Here is a 17,860-nt window from a genome sequence, read left to right as displayed (position 1 = left end):
GCGCGGCGCCGGAAGCAGCGGCCGCGACAGCGCGGCGCGTCCCGGGACCGGCCGCTGATGGCGGCGCCGCCGACGCCGTGTGCCCGAGGCGCTCCCGCCGCCGCCTGAGGCGCTCCCGCCGCCCCCGCGCCCGCCGCCATGACCGAGGAGCCGTACGAGAAGTTCCTGACCCCCGAGGAGCCGTGCCCGCTGCTCTCGCACCAGCACCCGCCGCGGGGCGGCAGCTTGAGCCTGAGCGAGGAGGGCTGCCTGGACGTCAGCGATTTCGGCTGCCAGCTCTCCTCCTGCCACCGCACCGACCCTCTGCACCGCTTCCACTCCAACAGGTCCGCTCGGCGCCTCGGGGCGGCCGGGCCGGGTGATGCTGAGGGCCGGGGACGGGTGCGGGGGTCGCGGCGGGGTCGGGGCCGCCCCTGACAGGGCCGCGCATCCTTCCCCTGCTCCTGCCCGGGGCGGGCCGGGCACGGCCGGGCTGCAGGTGCCCCCCGTGTCCTCCCCACGCCCTGCCGGGTTACCCTTCCCTGGCTTCGGCTCATCACGTTACGGTTGAGTGTGAGCTGGGTGGGTTTTTTAAGATGTGCTTTTTCGTAGAATCACAGAATGGTTGGAAGGGACTCTAAAGGTCATGTAGTTCCAACTCCCCTGCCCTGGCAGGGACACCATCCACTTGAATCAGGATGCTCCTACTCTCAGTCTGAGTTTCTTAATTTTCGAGATTTTGAATTTTTGAGGGCTGTAGGCAGCTACAGAATGGTGTGTTTATAAGACTTGCGTGGTCAGACCAGCCAGACCTTTAGAGATTCAGAATGAGTTAGGCGGCGTGGTGACTCCACTGACTCCTGCAGAAATATTTCCACCCCATGCAAATAATTAAGGGCAAATTATTCTGCCTGTAATTTGTAGAAGTGCTAATACAGCTCTGCAAAGAAATTCCAGTTGTGTTCATAAAATCAAAATCACAGTCCTGCTTTCCTAAGAACCCAATTCTGCTAATATGTAGTATTAAGCTTGAATATAGCAATAGCTTTCTTTGAGAATACTCTATGAGATTTTAGTCTCCAACATATGTATCTCCAACATTCCTGTTCCAGTCTTGCAAGATTCTTTTATGGGTTATTAGTATTTCTGTGGCACAATTATGAAGACTGAATTTGTATCAAGTCATGAAAATTGCACTTTAAAAGTGTCATTTACAAGGGCAAACTTTTAATTATACATTCTTAAATGATTCAGCATGAAGAGTCTTGATCAAACATGATGCACTCTCATAGTATAGTTCTTGAGTCATAAGACATGAGCAGTAAGATATATTCTTATAATATCTGTAAATAAATGTGTGATACTCACCAAATTTGCATTTAATTAATTTTGTACATTTCTCTGTGTTGCCTTCCCAAGTGTGTTGCTCAGGTTTGCTCTTTCTACAAGCCCAGGTTTGTAACCCAGGCATCTTGAGGGGTTGTTTGACTTCTCTGGAAAAGGACATGCCCTGTCTTGCACTGATTAAGCCATTGCAGATGTGCAGCTCAGTCCGTGGTGTTCACATAAGGCTTTCTATTCTTTGAAGTTAGGAGTAATTTAATGCAGTTCACCCCAGGGAGCACAGCAGCCCCCCAGCCATGAGAAGGTGAGGCTGGCTGCCTGCACCTGGAGTATCTGTGTAGTTTGTTGGTGCTAGAGCTCCTGTACCTCATCCTTTGTTTTGATATGTCTGGGATATGTCTGGGAACACTCTATCTCTCATTTCATTATTATTTCATGGATTCTGAAACCGTATTCATGTTGAATACTGTGCTGTGTCACCACAGTCTTGTTCTGCTCATTGCCCACGGATTGCCTTGCCCACAAGAGTCTGTACCAGCAAGGCTTTGCACATCTATGGGGGATGCAGAAAGGGAGGCAGGGCAAGAACTCCTGAATCTGCTACGAGGAAAGTTTTGGAAATGTCTTTAACATTGGATAAATTCACATCTGCCAAGTAGGTGTGGGAGTGAATCCATCACAAACATATTTAGCCAGCCTGGTATGCAGTTTAATGAGATTGAGGACCAGCCTTTCTGGTGATATGATTTCTCAGTTGGATAGAAGAGTGTTTTCTAGTTAGCCAGGCTGAAGTGGACAGGCTGATGGAACAGGAGTTGATTGTGTGGGTTTGTGTGGTGCATTTTAGAAGCCCTTTTCAAATTGTTTTGGCCATATTGCAGTGCTGTGCTGACTCATATTTGTCTCGACCTACTTTTCTCCAATATGTAAAATAAGTTCCAGATATGGAGACTGATTTCATGAGCTTGGTACATTCTGGCTTACTCGCATTAGAGTAAAAAATCTGTTCTGTGAAAATTGAGTTCTCAACAGCTTTCCTTTAGCAACAACTTCAACTAGCTTTGTAATGAGGCAAAAAAGTGTTTATTTTGGCATGGTATCATTTTCACACAGGTCACTTCCCCATCCTGCACTGTGCCATGTCTGATGGTTTTGCCATTCAGAGTTGTGAACAATAGATCCATAATGTGTTTCCTTAGTAAGCCTTAATTTTGTGGGGGACTATCAACCTGGAATTTCTTCTTGACTTCAATTTGTCCTGAAGTCAAATTGATTAATTACTTACTTCTGTTTTTTCCAGTTTATATGGAAGTTTAAATATCCCAATACATGGAAATTTTTTTTTAGACCAGTGTGTTTTAAAAACCCGACTAGCAGCAAAAAAGGGTCAATTTCCATCCTACAGGAGTCATAGTTCTGGGGTAGAAATTGACAATATATGAAAATAAAGGTGTAATTATACTAACTGTATATGGACTTTTGCCTTGATATTTGTAACACTGTGTTCCCTTTGGTGTTGTTGATGTACTTTTAAAAATACTTAAAAATAGAATACTTCAATTTACGCAATTATAACTTATTTCAATAAAATGTATCGTGTACTGATGTATAGTATCACTGACTAGCAAATTGGAGGTAGTTTTAGGCTTAAAGGAATTTCTGAGGACACATGATGCCAAGGTTTGCTGCTCTCTAATTGTGTTGTCCTGTTTTGCAGGTGGAACTTGACATCTTGTGGGACGAGCGTGGCCAGCTCGGAGTGCAGCGAGGAGCTGTTCTCATCCGTGTCCGTGGGGGATCAGGATGATTGCTACTCTCTGCTGGATGACCAGGAGTTCACCTCTTTTGATCTGTTCCCTGAGGGCAGTGTCTGCAGTGATGTCTCCTCTTCTATCAGCACTTACTGGGATTGGTCAGACAGTGAGTTTGAGTGGCAGGTAAACTGGTTCCACTGGAAATGTAAAATTTTGTGTAGACTATTGCATGCTGGATTTAGCTGTAGTTGAAAAGTGATGGAATAGAATATCCTGAGTTGGAAGGGACCCACAGGGATCACTGAAGTCCAGCTCCTGGTCCTGCACAGGACAAGCCCAGAAGTTACACCCTGTGTCTGAGAGTGTTGCCTAAACATTCCTTGAACTCTGTCAGGCTGGGGAGCCTGTTCCACTGTTCCACTTCCCCAGCAGCCTCTGGGGGAAGAATCTTTTCCTGATACCTAACTTTAACTTCCCCTGACCTGGCATCCTGCTCTTCCCTTGTGTCCTGTCACTGGTCACCAGAGAGGAGAGATTGCTGCCTCCCTCTCCTCTTCCCCTCTTGAGAAGCTGTAGACAGCTATGAAGTCTCCCCTCAGTCTCCTCTTCTGAACAAACCAAGTGACCTCAGCACTTGTTTCCTTGTAACTACTGAACATAGGAGTGCATATCTGAATCTTGAATGATAGAAAAAATATTTTGTTTCATTTTATTCCAACCTCCTTAATCAGGAGGGGAGACTGAAGGTCAGCTCTCCAAAGAAAGTTGCTTACATATTATGGTCGTTTGGTTTTAGAGACCAGTGTGTGTTTCTTGTAGCCATGAGCTTAGACCCTTTGTACTGAAGATCTGCCCTGCTAATGAAATCTGGTTATAGATGTCTGGTCCTACTGATACTTTCTAGGTAAAGTGTACAAACTCTTGCCATAGCTTATTTCTATAGTATTTTTTCTACCCCAGTAAGAGTACAGAGCTCATTTTGTCTCACCAGAATGGGAAGGTGAATCACATCCTTTTCCCAAGTCTGTGCTGGATACAGTCCTCACTGGGTATTTCTAATTTGTGATAGTCTTCCCTGTCAGCAGATTTTCAAATGTGATATGCATTTTTAATGTATTATAGACCTAAACTGACCTTTTGTATTAAAGACCTAAATCAGCTGTGAATATATACTGATATATCATCAGTATACATGACTTTGAAATAGGCAGCATAGGCCTTCAGAGTTTTTTGGGGAATACTTGAAAATTTTGTCATAAAGCTTAGTCAGAGCATGTAGAGAGTCTTGTAAGGACAGTACAGGAACTGAAAACTGATTTCAGGAAAGTTCAAATCCTGTTCCAGAAGATGCAAGTGAACTTGAGATGTGTACTGAGATCAGCTTTGAATTTCCGACTGTCTTAGTCCAGCTGCTGGTCTCAACAATGTATTTTATAGCACTGAAGTTACAAGTGTGTGTGTATAATGCAGTCTGTAGGAACAGCTCAGGTTGGATCCCAAAGATTCAGAGCTTTATTGAATTGTGAGATTTCGATTGCCTGATACACTTGGCAATTGTTTTGATAAGAAGCCATTTCCTATGTCTTAGCTAGCTGACAGTATGTTTGATTGGTAACCAGCTTTTTTATTCCTCTTTGTTTTTTAAAACAAACTTTTCTTAAGAGGCTTACTTGATTAGATTTGTAGGATTTTGGGAAGGCTTTTTTATAGCTCTTTATGGTGTGATCTGACAGAATCTGAGCCCAAGTAATCCAGCTGTCCCACTTTAATTGGAAGTGCATTCAGAAATCACATATCAGTTGTATAAATGAAGCTAGCTGAAGTTCTCAGTTGCTTCCAGGCAAATGACAGTGATTTAAATTGCATTTTCTTGTGTAATTATGGAGTTTGGTAGGAATTACAGACCTACGTTAAAATTATTCCTTAAACCAGACTTATGCTCCAAAATGGGAAGTTTAGATTTAGGTTTAGATTGTAATGAACAGTTTCCACTGATGGAAAAGGGAAATAGTTGAAATGCAACTTCAGTCTGTGTTTTCTTAAACAAAAATTTTTAAAGAGGATTGATGAGTACAGAATAGTGTGAATTGAGTTTGCTGCACTTGCTGTTTACGGGAAGATTCAAGGGAGTATTGCAGGTTTATGAGTAATTAGAAAGAGTTTGTTAAAGTACAGAGATAATCAATGCTTTGCTAATTTGATGGTATGTTTTGAATTGTTAATAGTGTTAGAATAATTTACAATCTGCCTACTCTATTCTAAAGCTTTGTTCTTCCTTTTGCATGTTACAAGTTGCCTGGCAGCGACATTGCAAGTGGGAGTGATGTGCTCTCTGATGTTATACCAAGTATTCCAAGCTCTCCCTGTCTGCTTCCCAAAAAGAAAAACAAGCACAGGAATCTTGATGAGCTTCCATGGAGTGCAATGACAAATGATGAACAGGTGACTTTTTTCCTATGTGAGAACTGCAATGTACAGAAGAACTTCCAATTAAAAGACACAACTTAAAGCCCATCCTGTTTGCTGTAGGTGTAAATGCAGACCTGTGCAGTACTATTTGATTCTTAAAACTAAACCTCATCCTTTGGATCTAGAGGAGGCAGTTTAATGCCTACTCAAGTTTTCACCCCAAGTTTTTAAGGATACCCAAGTTTTCACCCTAAGTTTTTAAGGATACCCAAGTTTTCACCCTAAGTTTTTAAGGCTAGAACCATGATATTTGAGCATGTTTTATTCTGTCAGTTCTGTTTTCTGTTTCTCATTTAGAATTAGTAATACCTCAAAATGACCTGCCTTTCTTTGGGTCCTAGGTTGAATATATTGAATATTTGAGTCGCAAAGTCAGTACAGAGATGGGCCTTCGAGAGCAACTTGATATTATTAAAATTATTGATCCTACTGCTCAGATCTCACCTACAGATAGTGAATTCATTATTGAATTGAACTGTCTCACAGATGAAAAACTGAAACAGGTGAGTTAAGGTTTGTACATTTGACTTCAAGGTTTCAGCATCTGGTTATATATTGCAAAATCTTATGGACTTGTGATCAATTTTTATGCATAATCATTAGATGTAGAGAGAGACACTAGAGTACAATACTGTCAGTGACAGAAATAGAGTTCAAAAGCATATTTGTATGTATTAAACCTTGACATAAGGCTGGTTGTATATTCTCATTGTGTGTTAAGCCAGAGCTGGTGAGTGTGTAATGGGTCATGTTGTGGACCTGGTGCTGGTTATGGCACTGTACTCTACTTCATGACCATCAGCCAGCTGAGAGTCTTCATTTGCTCACTGTATGTAAATTAGCATTTAAGACCCCAAAAGACTGGAATTCATTAGGGAAGACCATAAGTTTCATGTAGAAAGGGATAGAGAATAATGCATTTTAAAGATGCTAGAAGATGCAAATTATAACCAAGAAGGGTGACTGGCTGATAGAGTAGATACATTCTACTCTTTTCTCAGTCATTGAGTTATTGAGATGTGGTGTTGGGAAGAGATGCAGTGTCCATACAAGCTGAACTCCTCTGTGTTGCACTGATAATGATGAAGATAAAGTTGAAAATAGAAAATATTCACTGCTTTTATGGGCTTGGTCGGTTTCATATTTCAAACATTTTGTGTCATCTTAAAGCAGAAAAGTGCTTCTTTATTTACACTCTTTGGTTTGAGTATACCTGGCAAAATAAAGGGGTTTGATACATTAAGTAAATACCTTAATTCAGTTGAACTTGACTGATATTCCTTTTTGTTGTTAAAATAATAATTTATTGTTACATAGTCACAAACCTGACAGGCAGGAGAGAAAAGAATCCCCCAGCCCTTGCTACATATTTTTCTTCCTTCCATAGTGAAATGTCACAAATGTTCACATAGTTAAGTTCTCTGGGTGACTCCAGATTGCTTGTGATTTAAGCAGCCACAAGAAAATGTTTTAAAAGCCTAACTGAACTGACCCAATAACTTCATCATTATTAGACTGTATTTTTTTCCATGAAAAGCAGTATCTCAGTGCAGCATTAATCAAACTACAGTAATTTTGCTGCCTCTGTTCTAAAGGTGAGAAACTATATCAAGGAACACGGACCTCGCCAGCGGTCTGCAAGGGAGAGCTGGAAAAGGAGCAGCTACAGCTGTGCAAGTACCAGTGGTGTGAGTGGTGCCAGTGGCAGCAGCAGCAGTGCCAGCATGGTCAGCTCAGCCAGCAGCAGCGGCTCCAGCGTTGCCAACTCCGCCTCCAACTCCAGTGCCAACATGAGTCGGGCGCACAGTGACAGCAATTTGTCCACAAGTGCTGCAGAGAGAATCCGGGATTCCAAAGTAAAGTTTCTAGTTATGTGTGGCTGTGTTAATTAAACTGTCTTAACTCCTGAAGCTTGCTCATGGGATCTTACCTGGGATGTTTGTCCTGAAGGAGCAGAGTAACTGAGTTGTCTGTCTAAGCCAATGATCATAAGGAGTTTAAACTTGTGCTCTTCCCATCACTTCTAACCAAAAGCCTGGTGTTTGTATGTGGTAGATATTCTAATTCCTTTTGTTTAGGATAAGTTGAATGGGCTTGAATAAGGGCTTATTATCTAACTTAAGGAAAAAACTGTTTAAGAATGATCACCGTAATCTAGGCATGATTTCTGGACAGTAGAGACACCCGTGATGTTTTTTTTCTCAACTAGAAGTTTCATCAGGCTTTTTTAATGTTCTTTATCTTTTGAGCATGTCTCATGAGATTCCTTGGTGAGAAGGGACCCTCTGAAGCATGTCTCATTTAAAGCAGAACTGTGGCACTCCTTCTGTCCCCATAATTTAAATTTCAAGTGTGAAGGAGAGGAGCAGTTCTTTCTTGCTCTTCGGCATCTTGGGTTTGTTAATGTAAGACTGTAAAATTTCTCCATCAATAAAGATTCTTTCAATTGAAGACTTGACTATGCAACATCACAGGTTAATGTTGTGCCTCAGAATTCAGTTGTGATAAATGGTCTTAATATTTTAATATTAGGTATGATTTTGGATGAATGTTTACACCACTGCTGAGAATTCGTATTTGTTATTTTTCAGAGCAGATGTTGTTTTAGAGGTTAATTTATATTTTCCAGCTTTAGAGGTGTTTTTTATAATTTACAGAACAAAATCTTATGTTTTGTCTCGTCTGTATTTTGACAGAAACGTTCCAAGCAACGGAAACTCCAGCAAAAGGCCTTACGGAAGAGACAGCTGAAAGAGCAAAGACAGGCTCGTAAGGAAAGACTGAGTGGATTATTTCTTAATGAAGAAGTGCTGTCTTTAAAAGTGACTGAGGAGGACCATGAAGGAGATGTGGATGTTTTAATGTGACAGGGGTGAATTTATCAGTGTTCTTTCTAAGCCTTAAATGTATTATCCTTATTGTTTACATATATTTCTTGACCAAATTTTGATTAGTATTAACAATACAAACCAGATCTTTTCTCAAGTGTAATTCTGCTAAGAAGGTCTAAGTATTGAGTAACTTCAGCTTTTTGAGACTAATTTTGCAACCAAGAATTCAGAAACTTTCCTGTCTTCTGAAAAGCTGCTGAATAGATGTGATTTTAAGGAAATTTGAACTTGGCTAACATGCTAACTTACTTGCACGTAAGTCTAGGGGTACTTTTGGATGACACAAAGCATGCATTACTATGCTTCAGCTTTTTTAGTTTTTTTCCAGCTTTGAGTTAGTATTACACTTGACTTTTTCTGTCCTCCTTTTCCATTATTAGGAAGATTGTTTAGCATGAGGAAAAATCTTTTGCTCTGTGGAGCTTTCTTCAGCCTTGCTCTTGGTTTGTACAAAAGCAAAGTACTGTTGATACTTTTCTAAAAGTTGTGATTTAAATTAAACTACACAGAAAACAGAAAACAGGACTTCTAATCCAGAGAATCTGTAATACAAATACTGCCTAATAATGTAGTTCTTAGCAACCAACTAAAAATTAAAAAACCCCTCAAAATAATTGCAGACTTAGTCTTCAGAAGGTTATTTTGTTGCTCAGTATCTTACGATTATTACTAATGGTTCACCAGAACATCTCTAGTATTTCTGTGAAAAGATTCCAATAAAAACACATTTATACATTGAAAATACACTAACCTGCAATTAAGTTGTCTAGGACACTACATAAAATAGCTAAAAACACTACTGGAAACAGAGGTGCAAACAAGTGACACACAACTTCAGAGGTTTTCTTCCCTAGAAGCATATCTAAATATATTTGATTCATATTGTTGACAGGAGAACTTAATTAATGCAGCTGTACTTTTTAAATTGTATGTTTAGCTGAGGTTGTCTTCTGTGTGGGTCGTTACACCATGACATGTATCAGAATTCTCCTTTTGTTGTCTATCAGCTTTTGAAATTTCTCATGATAAGAAAATTAGGTAAAATTGTGGCTTTCAGGTAGGGAAACAGTAGTAGTTTCAACCTTTTTCTCAATTCTGACAATCTTTAAGCTGATTTTAGTTTTTATCTTGGAACTACTTTTATAGAACTCCTTCCCCCATGGCAGACATAAAAATGATAGTTCTAAATTTTAATGTGAAATTGAAAAGTGTATAAAAGTATTTTGAGTTCTGAGTTTAGGAAATAATTTTTTATAATGTTGATGTTTCATTACTTTAATTTTGCTCTTGAATTAAGGAGTTTGACAGTTTAGTGTGGCCACAGGTGTCTGTAATTGCAGGATGTAGCCCAATCCTGCAGAATGCATGGTCAGCTTTAGGACTACTGACATTAATGTTCCATGCCCTGCACAGACTTGCTAGCCCTGACAGCTGAAATATTTTTCTTTCAGAAGTGGCATTCCTTTTAGCCTCAAAATAAACTGACCAGTAAATTATCTGAACAATGGCCTCTGAAAGAGTTCTGCTAAGAAATAAATGGGGTAAATAATGGGGTAATAAATAGTCAAACTAATATGTTTGAACTTAGTGCTGCTCTACAGCAGGTCCCCAGGCTTGGCCACTGACTGACTAAAAGCCAGGTAATGTCATTTTAAGCTCAAGTTAGCTGTCCCATATGGCCAGTTCTCTGTCCAATATCCACAAGTGTCTGTCACCTGTCAGTATTTGCTTGTACTGTGCTGTTGCTGATTGATGCCTCCCTCCTGTATAATCAATACTGAAAACTTCTTAACAGTATACACTTTACTGAGAATTTAGATTGACTTAAATCTGGAGCTTCTTTCAAATATCTTGTAGAGAAGATAAAATTCAATTGCTATCAATTTGGCTAATTTCAAGGTGTGGTTGTTAAACTCTTCCATGGTAATGGATGAATTCATCATGAAATACTTCACCATATGTACACTATCACATTTCAGTACAACCTTTATTTTCTGCAGTGACTTTGAAATGTGATTGAATTTTTTTTTCTGAAGAAAAATGCACACTTTGTACTGTAGAGAATTAAAACTCTGAAGTGAATTGTAAGGAAGGTGCAATATCTCAGTGTGGTGGAGCATGAAAGTGTGTTCACTTTATTCTGTTTCAGCAGTTATTCAGAGTTTAAAATGCCTCAGGGTTTTGTTGAGAGAAGACCCCATCATTTTGATGAGGTACAGTTCATTCTGGCCACCTGTCTCCTAGCTTCCAGAGATCCTGAAATGAGGGAGGATAGTATTTCCATCATAGTGTGAGCATGTAAGTATAAATTATTCTAAGTGATTAGATGGGTCCAGTTGCTCATCTGTTACATTGGACAAAAAGGTCCTGGGTGCCAGAATAGCTGATTGTGCTGTGTTGTCTCCAGCAGGTACTTCAGTCATGTGTGTGACAGTTAAAATGATAGAAGAGAGTGGATTTCCAGGAATTCCATGCCAATAATTTATAGCTCTGTGATCTCATAGATCCAGGATGCTCATAAGAATACAAAGAATACAAAACTCTGAATGTTCTGGTAAGAATGCAGAATAACATCTTGCTTACCCTGAATGTTCTTTTGCCAAGTACTCAGAGATACAATGTTGTCTCTCCCTGATCTCAGAGAATCAGGCCTGAAGTGTCTGTGGCATTCAGTTCTCATATACTTCTACACATTTGAGGTTTTTTTCCTTTTGCTTTCTCATCCTCTGTAGTTGCAGTGGCACACTCATTTTGTGGTGGGGGAAGGTTTTTTGTCAGATTCATGTTTTTCCCTGCAGCATGCTCAACATTTACTCAGGAAGACTCTGTCCATGGTGGTTTTAAAAGACATGTAAATGTGGCACTTAGACCATGGTTTAGTGGTGGGCTTGGCAGTGTTAGATTTAGGGTTGATGATCCTAAAAGGACTTTTCCAATCTAAATCTATTAATTTCTGTGAAATACCTGTGGTAGTAGTCAAACAGTTGCAATGTCAGTGAAATCTGATCTTGCTGATACAGGTTATGGCCTTTGTGGCTATAGGTGTAACTACTGGGTTCTGATGAAGAATAGTAACAGACTGTTAAAATAATGCATCCTTATTGAGTTTTTTTTCCTTAAAAAATAAATCAAAACCCTGTTTTTTATTAATAGAGAAAAAATGTCAAGCTTAAAAGCAATACAGAGACACACAGGAAAAAGCTCATAGTTACATGGCTTCATGGTACTAAAACTGTGTCTGTAGGAACATTGTACCCACTGCAGTGTGGATGTAAACAATTTACACTCTGTAATGATAACAGTTTGCTTCCATGGTAACTTTTTCTCTAAAAAGGCTTAGAAGGAGCACTGAAAGTCTGATTGCAATAGGACTGTAAACAAGAGAGAACATTATTTTCTAATATGATTTTAAATATGAGGAAGAAAGCTGCCTGACAAACTTGGCTGATTTCTGTGTATCTAATGTCATCTTTTGTTAAAATACCTATTTTTTTTTTAATCTGGGAAGCTGATAAAAAGATGGTTACAATGTGCTCAGTATGAGGTGCTTACTCAGAAGAGCAGGAAAATTCTTTACAAGACTTTCCTGGGCTCAAATTTTAGTTCTTATATTGTGGTTTGAAACCTGTGAAGATCATTCTCTGGTAAGAAAACAAACCAACCAACCTGCTTGAACTTACTTACATGCATTTACATCAGAGTGCATATACAACACAGAAAAATAAAAATGGCAATATTTAGTGTTTATCTATGCTGAATGGCCTGAAGCCATTTCTTTTCTCCTAACACTCCTTCAACTTTGAAATCAGTTGATGCATTGGTTTATAAATATTAATAAACCTGACTGTTTTGGGAGCTTTTAAAGTTCATTCATATAAGCCAGATTTTCATGGCAAATGTTAGATTTATTGGTTTAATTTTCTTAAGCTTACTGATCTTGCAATTCTTGGGCACAGAAAAGTCAGCAGTTGTCCATTTAAGGATTGCAAAGATTAGTTTATTAATCAATCAAGAGCAAATCTATGTAATATTCAAAATTTGTCTATTTTGACTGTTAACTCTGATGAATCATATTTGCATTCTCTCTCATCTGGCTAACTTTAAAACATTTCCAAATTACAAATAAATAGTCCAGTGTAAAAAAAATAAAATTGTAATGTGGAAGCCTTGAATATAGTTAATAACCAAAGCAAGGGGAAGGTGGGGGGGTTGATTTTTTTTTCTTTCTTTTTGTGGGGGGGAGAGAGGAGGGTATAGATTAGAGTATATGGTATTGCTTAAATTGAGGGGTTTTTTTCCCAGGTTCTCTGCTAATTGTATTGCTAAAATGCACTTTTGTATAGAAAACCATTCTCTGTACATTCTGTATCTACTTTACACAATGTTTATAGAGATTTTTCTGAAGTTGTGAAGGATTTACTGAAAGCTCTGATGCTGTTGAATTTAAGTTTTCATTGTATTTGAAAATAGTTATGTGCATATTGAAGTACAGGTTGGAATTAAAATTAATGATATAGCAAAGATATTCTTATGAAATGATGTGGTGTCTTCTTCAGAGGAGGGGGATTCATATACAGGGCCTGTGAAGTCACTCTTCACAGGCAGAAAATACAAATTTTTTGTCGCTGCACAGGCATAAAATAACAATAAAGTGGCACATCTTAATTGTTCTTGATGGCAGAAAGCAAACTGGTCCCCCCTTAGCTAAAGGGGTTTGTTAACTGCAAAATCTGACAAGAATGGTTTCATATGCAAGCAATTAATTGTTGTGAATTGTATAACCCAAGGTCATGTACTTAAAGCTGTCTGTCTTTTGTTTTGATTCCTGTTCCAGAGGTATTTTTTATATCTATGCTCAGCACCAGCAAGAACATGGCAGTCTTTGAGCAGGCAAGAGTGAGGACACTTGCCAGCTTGTAGAAGTCGTGTCCCTGAACAAAATTTGCCTTCTGCAATACTGAAGTTTGAAGTGTAGTATTGCAAAACCTCCTTTTTCCCTTTGGTGTCCAGTAAAAAAATCCTGAAAACCTGAGAAGAGGATAGCTGGCATAGGGATGTATTCCTCAGCGTGCAGAAAGTTTCCTGCAGCAGCTCAGGGATCTAAAACTGCCTTCTTTGTCTTGGCTATGGCTCATCAAACACTTCTGGGAGTTGATTCTCATCAAACACTGACAGAAGTTAAAACTGACCAAGTGTTGATATCCCAGTTTCTGTAGATGTCAGGGGATGGAAGGACAGGGTGAAAGTGCTGCATATCACAGCAAGTCTTGTCAAACTGTGAGAGATCTTTACTTGTTGTGAACAGGACTGTGGAAGCTCTTGCTCTGGTGGTGCTGTGCCTCCACCTGAGCAGTCTGCTTGTGTGTTTTTTCTGTTTTTACCCAAAGGTGAGTGACAGTGTGGAATGTTTTGCAACAAAAACCAAATTGAAATGTTTCCAAGGACCTTGACCCACTGGGATGTTGGCTCATAGTGAGGGCTGATGTTTCCTTGGACAGCACCCAGGAGCTGCAGGGAAGCTGATGCTCACACTCTGACTGCCAGAACCTTCCCAGTCTGTCCTGTTGCAGCAGTTCATTATCAGGTACCAGCTGGGTCTGATCTCCTGGCAAACCCTGCCTGTCACCAGGGTTACATGGGCACAGCCAATGGTGTTATGAATCTCTTATCAGCCTTCCTTAAGCATTTCTTCATTTCTCTCTCAAGTGTAGCCAGTTTCACTGCATTGCGAAGGTTTCATTTGATGGCCAAACAAGGCACAAGCTGAGTGATTTCCACACTGGCAAAACCAATTGAAAAGTTTGCTTTACCTAATTGACAGGGGTATTGGCTATGGGCTTGCCATCCTCAACCCATTCTTACTATACTGGCCTGAACTGTAGACTTCACCCAAACATTTTCCTGTGCAAAACTAGTTACACTTTGGTTTCCTGAGATCCTTTGTATGTGTTCCTAGAGATCCTGTGACCTACTGGGTAGAAAACTTCCTTTTTTCACCTCCTTCTGGAACATTCATCCATTGCAAATCGTTTCTCTAGTGTTGAAATCAAATATAAATATAAATCCAAATCCACATTTCTGTTCTGAAATCTCATTTCATGCTCTTTCCTTCATGCTGCAGTGACTTACACCTGGCAGCATCACTGGTGTTAGAACCTATTTCTGATAATGTAGAACACATTCCTGAAGCTAAAGCGTGATAATTCATGAGAGTCTTTCTGATCCTACTTCAGTGGGAGTAGTATTGCTGCTAAGTTTTTCGAAGCAGGAGGATTTATTGCAGTGGCTGATTCTCACCGCAGGTACCTCGGCCCGTCTGTTGTCACCAGGGGGAGCACCATGGTCATTTACTGGATTTTAAACTACAGCTGCCAGCGTTGCTTTGCTACAAATGCTTTCCTTTATTTTCTGTTACATCCTGGTGAAAGATGTTTGCTTCTCCTCTTATGCTGTTTTTGGAGTAGGGAGCTGTCTGCAAAGGGTCAGTTTTACAACAACATTTCCAGTGACTAAGGGAAAAGTTAGCTTTTTCTATTCAGGATGATTGCTAATTCTTGTCTGATCTTGCTTATTGCAACTGAAAGGTGGAAATACACTCCTGTTTAGTGTTATGTATGCACTGCTTTGCTGTTTAAATTCCCTGATTTCTGTTTTGAATTCAGACTTCCTCACTGGGGGCTGAGCATTTTGCAGTTGAAAATATTAGGTGATGATAGAAAACAAGCAGCCAGCTTGTGATGTGCTGAGTCTCATAAAGTACATAGCTGTCAGTCCCTGGGAGGCACTGCAGAAAAGATGTACCTTGACTAACTTTATTTTTTTAAAATAACCTCTGAATTGGGCTTCCTTTGGAGCAAAGTAAAGTACTGCTTCAAAGGGAGCTTTTCTGTAGTGTTTCTTTTTCTCTCTTTGCTCATCTGACAGTTATTGCTACCTTTCAAAAAGCTTACTAACACTTATAACTGCAGAGAACATGTGAGGAGTTCTCCCTGGTATCTTGGGTTCATTCTTGGAAGTCAAGCTTTTAATGGTTCTGTGCAGAACTAGGAGGGCTTTGAGCACTTCTGTGTGATTGCACAGCCATCCTCTATTGTGTCTTTAGCTGTCATAAAACAGTAGCAGATTCAAAGTCTTCAACTGTAGGATATTTCCCTTAGGGAAGATGTGTTCTCAAATAGTCTTGAAAGGAGGGAATAAAGTTTTAAATCTAATCACAGAGTAAAGAGATTTAAAATGTGGCAGATAGCTGTTTATATCTACATAGCTTGTTTTTCTTGACACCTAGTTCCTGTCTACACCTCCTGAGAACAGTAAGCTGTGAGTACAACATGGCAGTTTATTGCAGGAGTTGTTGAAATAGTTTTAATTAATTACAGACCATCCTTGTTATTTAGGTAATTCTCATTTCATGGTATTTGTTTCCTTTCTTAGTCATTTAAAAGTTGATTTAGTCCTTGCTTTCTTTGTTCAGTGTAGAAATAAATAGTTAGTCACAGGATTTTGTTTTACTTTCCATTGTGCCTAGTATGAGCAAAGGAAGAAATTAGTTGACTTTAATAGCTGGTCAATTTTCAGGTGTGGACAACATCTAAGCATAGTTTAGATCATTTTGTAGGTTTCATGGCTCCTGTGTTGCAGATGTATTTAAAGAGGCAGTGCAGCAGTTATGATCTTGAGGAGCACTGGAGGACTGTAAGAACTGTGATGATGGGCTTATGCTTTGAGCAATAAATGCTCCTCATGCAGGGCAGGTTTGTGCATGTCCAGAGATTTTGTTCTTGCTCTTGTTCCAAAGCCAAGCACAGTGGTGTGTTCACTACCTGGCTGGTACTTTCTGGCAAGAGCAGTGTCAGCTGCTTAGCAATTACTGCAAATTCTTTTTGCTTAGGATCTCACAACTTCTGGGTGATTCCACTTGGCAGCTCCTCTCTGCTCTTCTAGAACACAGACCACCTCTGTATCCCATCTCTTTGTTACTGAACAAAGCAAAACCATTGTGTGTTAGGAGGGTCTAAAATCTTGAGATTATGGTACTAAGTGACTTTCACCACACACTCAGGAGTATTTTTATTATATTCAACTAATTACTCCCTGCTGCAAGTATAATTGAACATTAAAGTTCATCAGATTGTCACGTATTTATTTCATGTTCTTTAAAGCACATTTGATATTCAGCCAGCTCTGCTTTGGAATAGTCCCTCTCTAGGGTAGTTCAGAGGACCAGGGCCTATCATGTCTAGGACTGGTACAACCTTTTGCTCTTGGTACATGGAAATGATCACTTCAGTGACAATTTGTATTGACTAATTTGGTAGGCAGATAAAAAATACATGAGTTTATGTGAGTATTTAATTTTATTAAACTCAAGGTGAGGGAAAAAGCACCATGGTGCTAGCAAGCCTTTATGAAGTTGGAAAGAATTTTTTTTCTGCTTAATTTTTAAATAAGGTGAGTTTATTTACCAAATAGAAAGTATTCACAATGTGTGTTTGACTTATAAACATGCTGTTCCACAAATGCATGCACTTCCTCCTGAAACAATTTCGGTCATAAAACTGTTTGTAGAAGTTACAAATGTTAGCCAAGCAAAAATGAAGCAGTCTGAAATCTTAGCACAAACCCATTTGTGGACTGATAAACCCATTTGTAGACTGATAAAATGAGTGTAATTTATGGTCGAGATACCTTACTGGCATATGTATTAAAGTTTGGGGATATGTCTATTTTTCTTAGTATTGCATTAGCTGTAATTTCTATGTAATGCTTCAATTCATTTATATATTTGCACAACAGACTGTCAGATAAAAAAGTGCCAAAATGTGTATAAGGAGGTCATCACTTTAGCTTAATTGCACACAAATTTCCTGCAGACTCTGATGCTTAAGACCAATAATGAGACTGCTACAGCTAGAATAAACGCATTAGCCTATAAATTTAGAGCTTCTACCTGCTTTGTGAAGGGAGAATCATCTCTAAATGAGCCTAGTAACATGGATTTGTGATTAATCATTTTACTTGGTGACTCATCTATGATCACAGTACAACAAAAATGTCATGTTTGCTTAGTGGCATTAGCACAATTTATCTTCTCTACATTCAGAGAATTGCCTTGTTGTCAATGTGGGACTGGGAATACAGCTGAGGAGTACTTTTGTTAAAGGACTTCTGATGTCACTTTATCTAAAGCAGAGTATAAACAAACAAAAATTTTACAACTGCTCCTTTCCTTGAAATGTAATTATTCTACTTGGTCAGGCCAAACCATTTGCAGTAATTATCTTGAATCTGTAAAACAAAACTAATTTAACCTTGAAAACTGGTATTATTCAAGTTGTCTCTGAATTTTTCTTTTTAAGGCCATCCCTGCAAGTTAACTCTGGTTTTGAGACAATTTTGCTTTCCTTGTTGCAGAGTAAACCCTGC

The 17,860-nt window shown here is 39.4% G+C and overlaps 1 protein-coding gene across 2 annotated transcripts; it reads left to right on the top strand.

Moving 5' to 3' along the window:
* The first annotated feature begins 10 nt into the window (after nt 1–10).
* Nucleotides 11–12,962, top strand: FAM199X (family with sequence similarity 199, X-linked). 2 transcript variants are annotated; one of them, XR_011681557.1, is made up of 7 exons: nt 11–326; nt 3,041–3,260; nt 5,370–5,519; nt 5,888–6,049; nt 7,142–7,402; nt 8,243–10,735; nt 10,845–12,962. XR_011681557.1 is itself a non-coding variant. In XM_071442359.1 (6 exons), exons 1-6 carry the CDS (start codon nt 139–141, stop codon nt 8,411–8,413), a joined length of 1,152 nt encoding a protein of 383 aa, XP_071298460.1. In that variant the 5' UTR covers nt 11–138; the 3' UTR covers nt 8,414–12,962. The 2 variants fall into 2 exon arrangements, 1 of the variants encoding a protein (XP_071298460.1); XM_071442359.1 differs by having other exon boundaries at nt 8,243–12,962.
* Nucleotides 12,963–17,860: the final 4,898 nt, after the last annotated feature.

The sequence above is a fragment of the Agelaius tricolor genome, unplaced genomic scaffold, assembly GCF_023055355.1.
Source record: "Agelaius tricolor isolate 1412-34295 unplaced genomic scaffold, bAgeTri1.0.p SCAF_17, whole genome shotgun sequence".
Taxonomy (NCBI): domain Eukaryota; kingdom Metazoa; phylum Chordata; class Aves; order Passeriformes; family Icteridae; genus Agelaius; species Agelaius tricolor.
The sequence above is the reverse complement of the archived record's forward strand: the minus strand, read 5'-3'. Positions and strand labels throughout refer to the sequence as shown.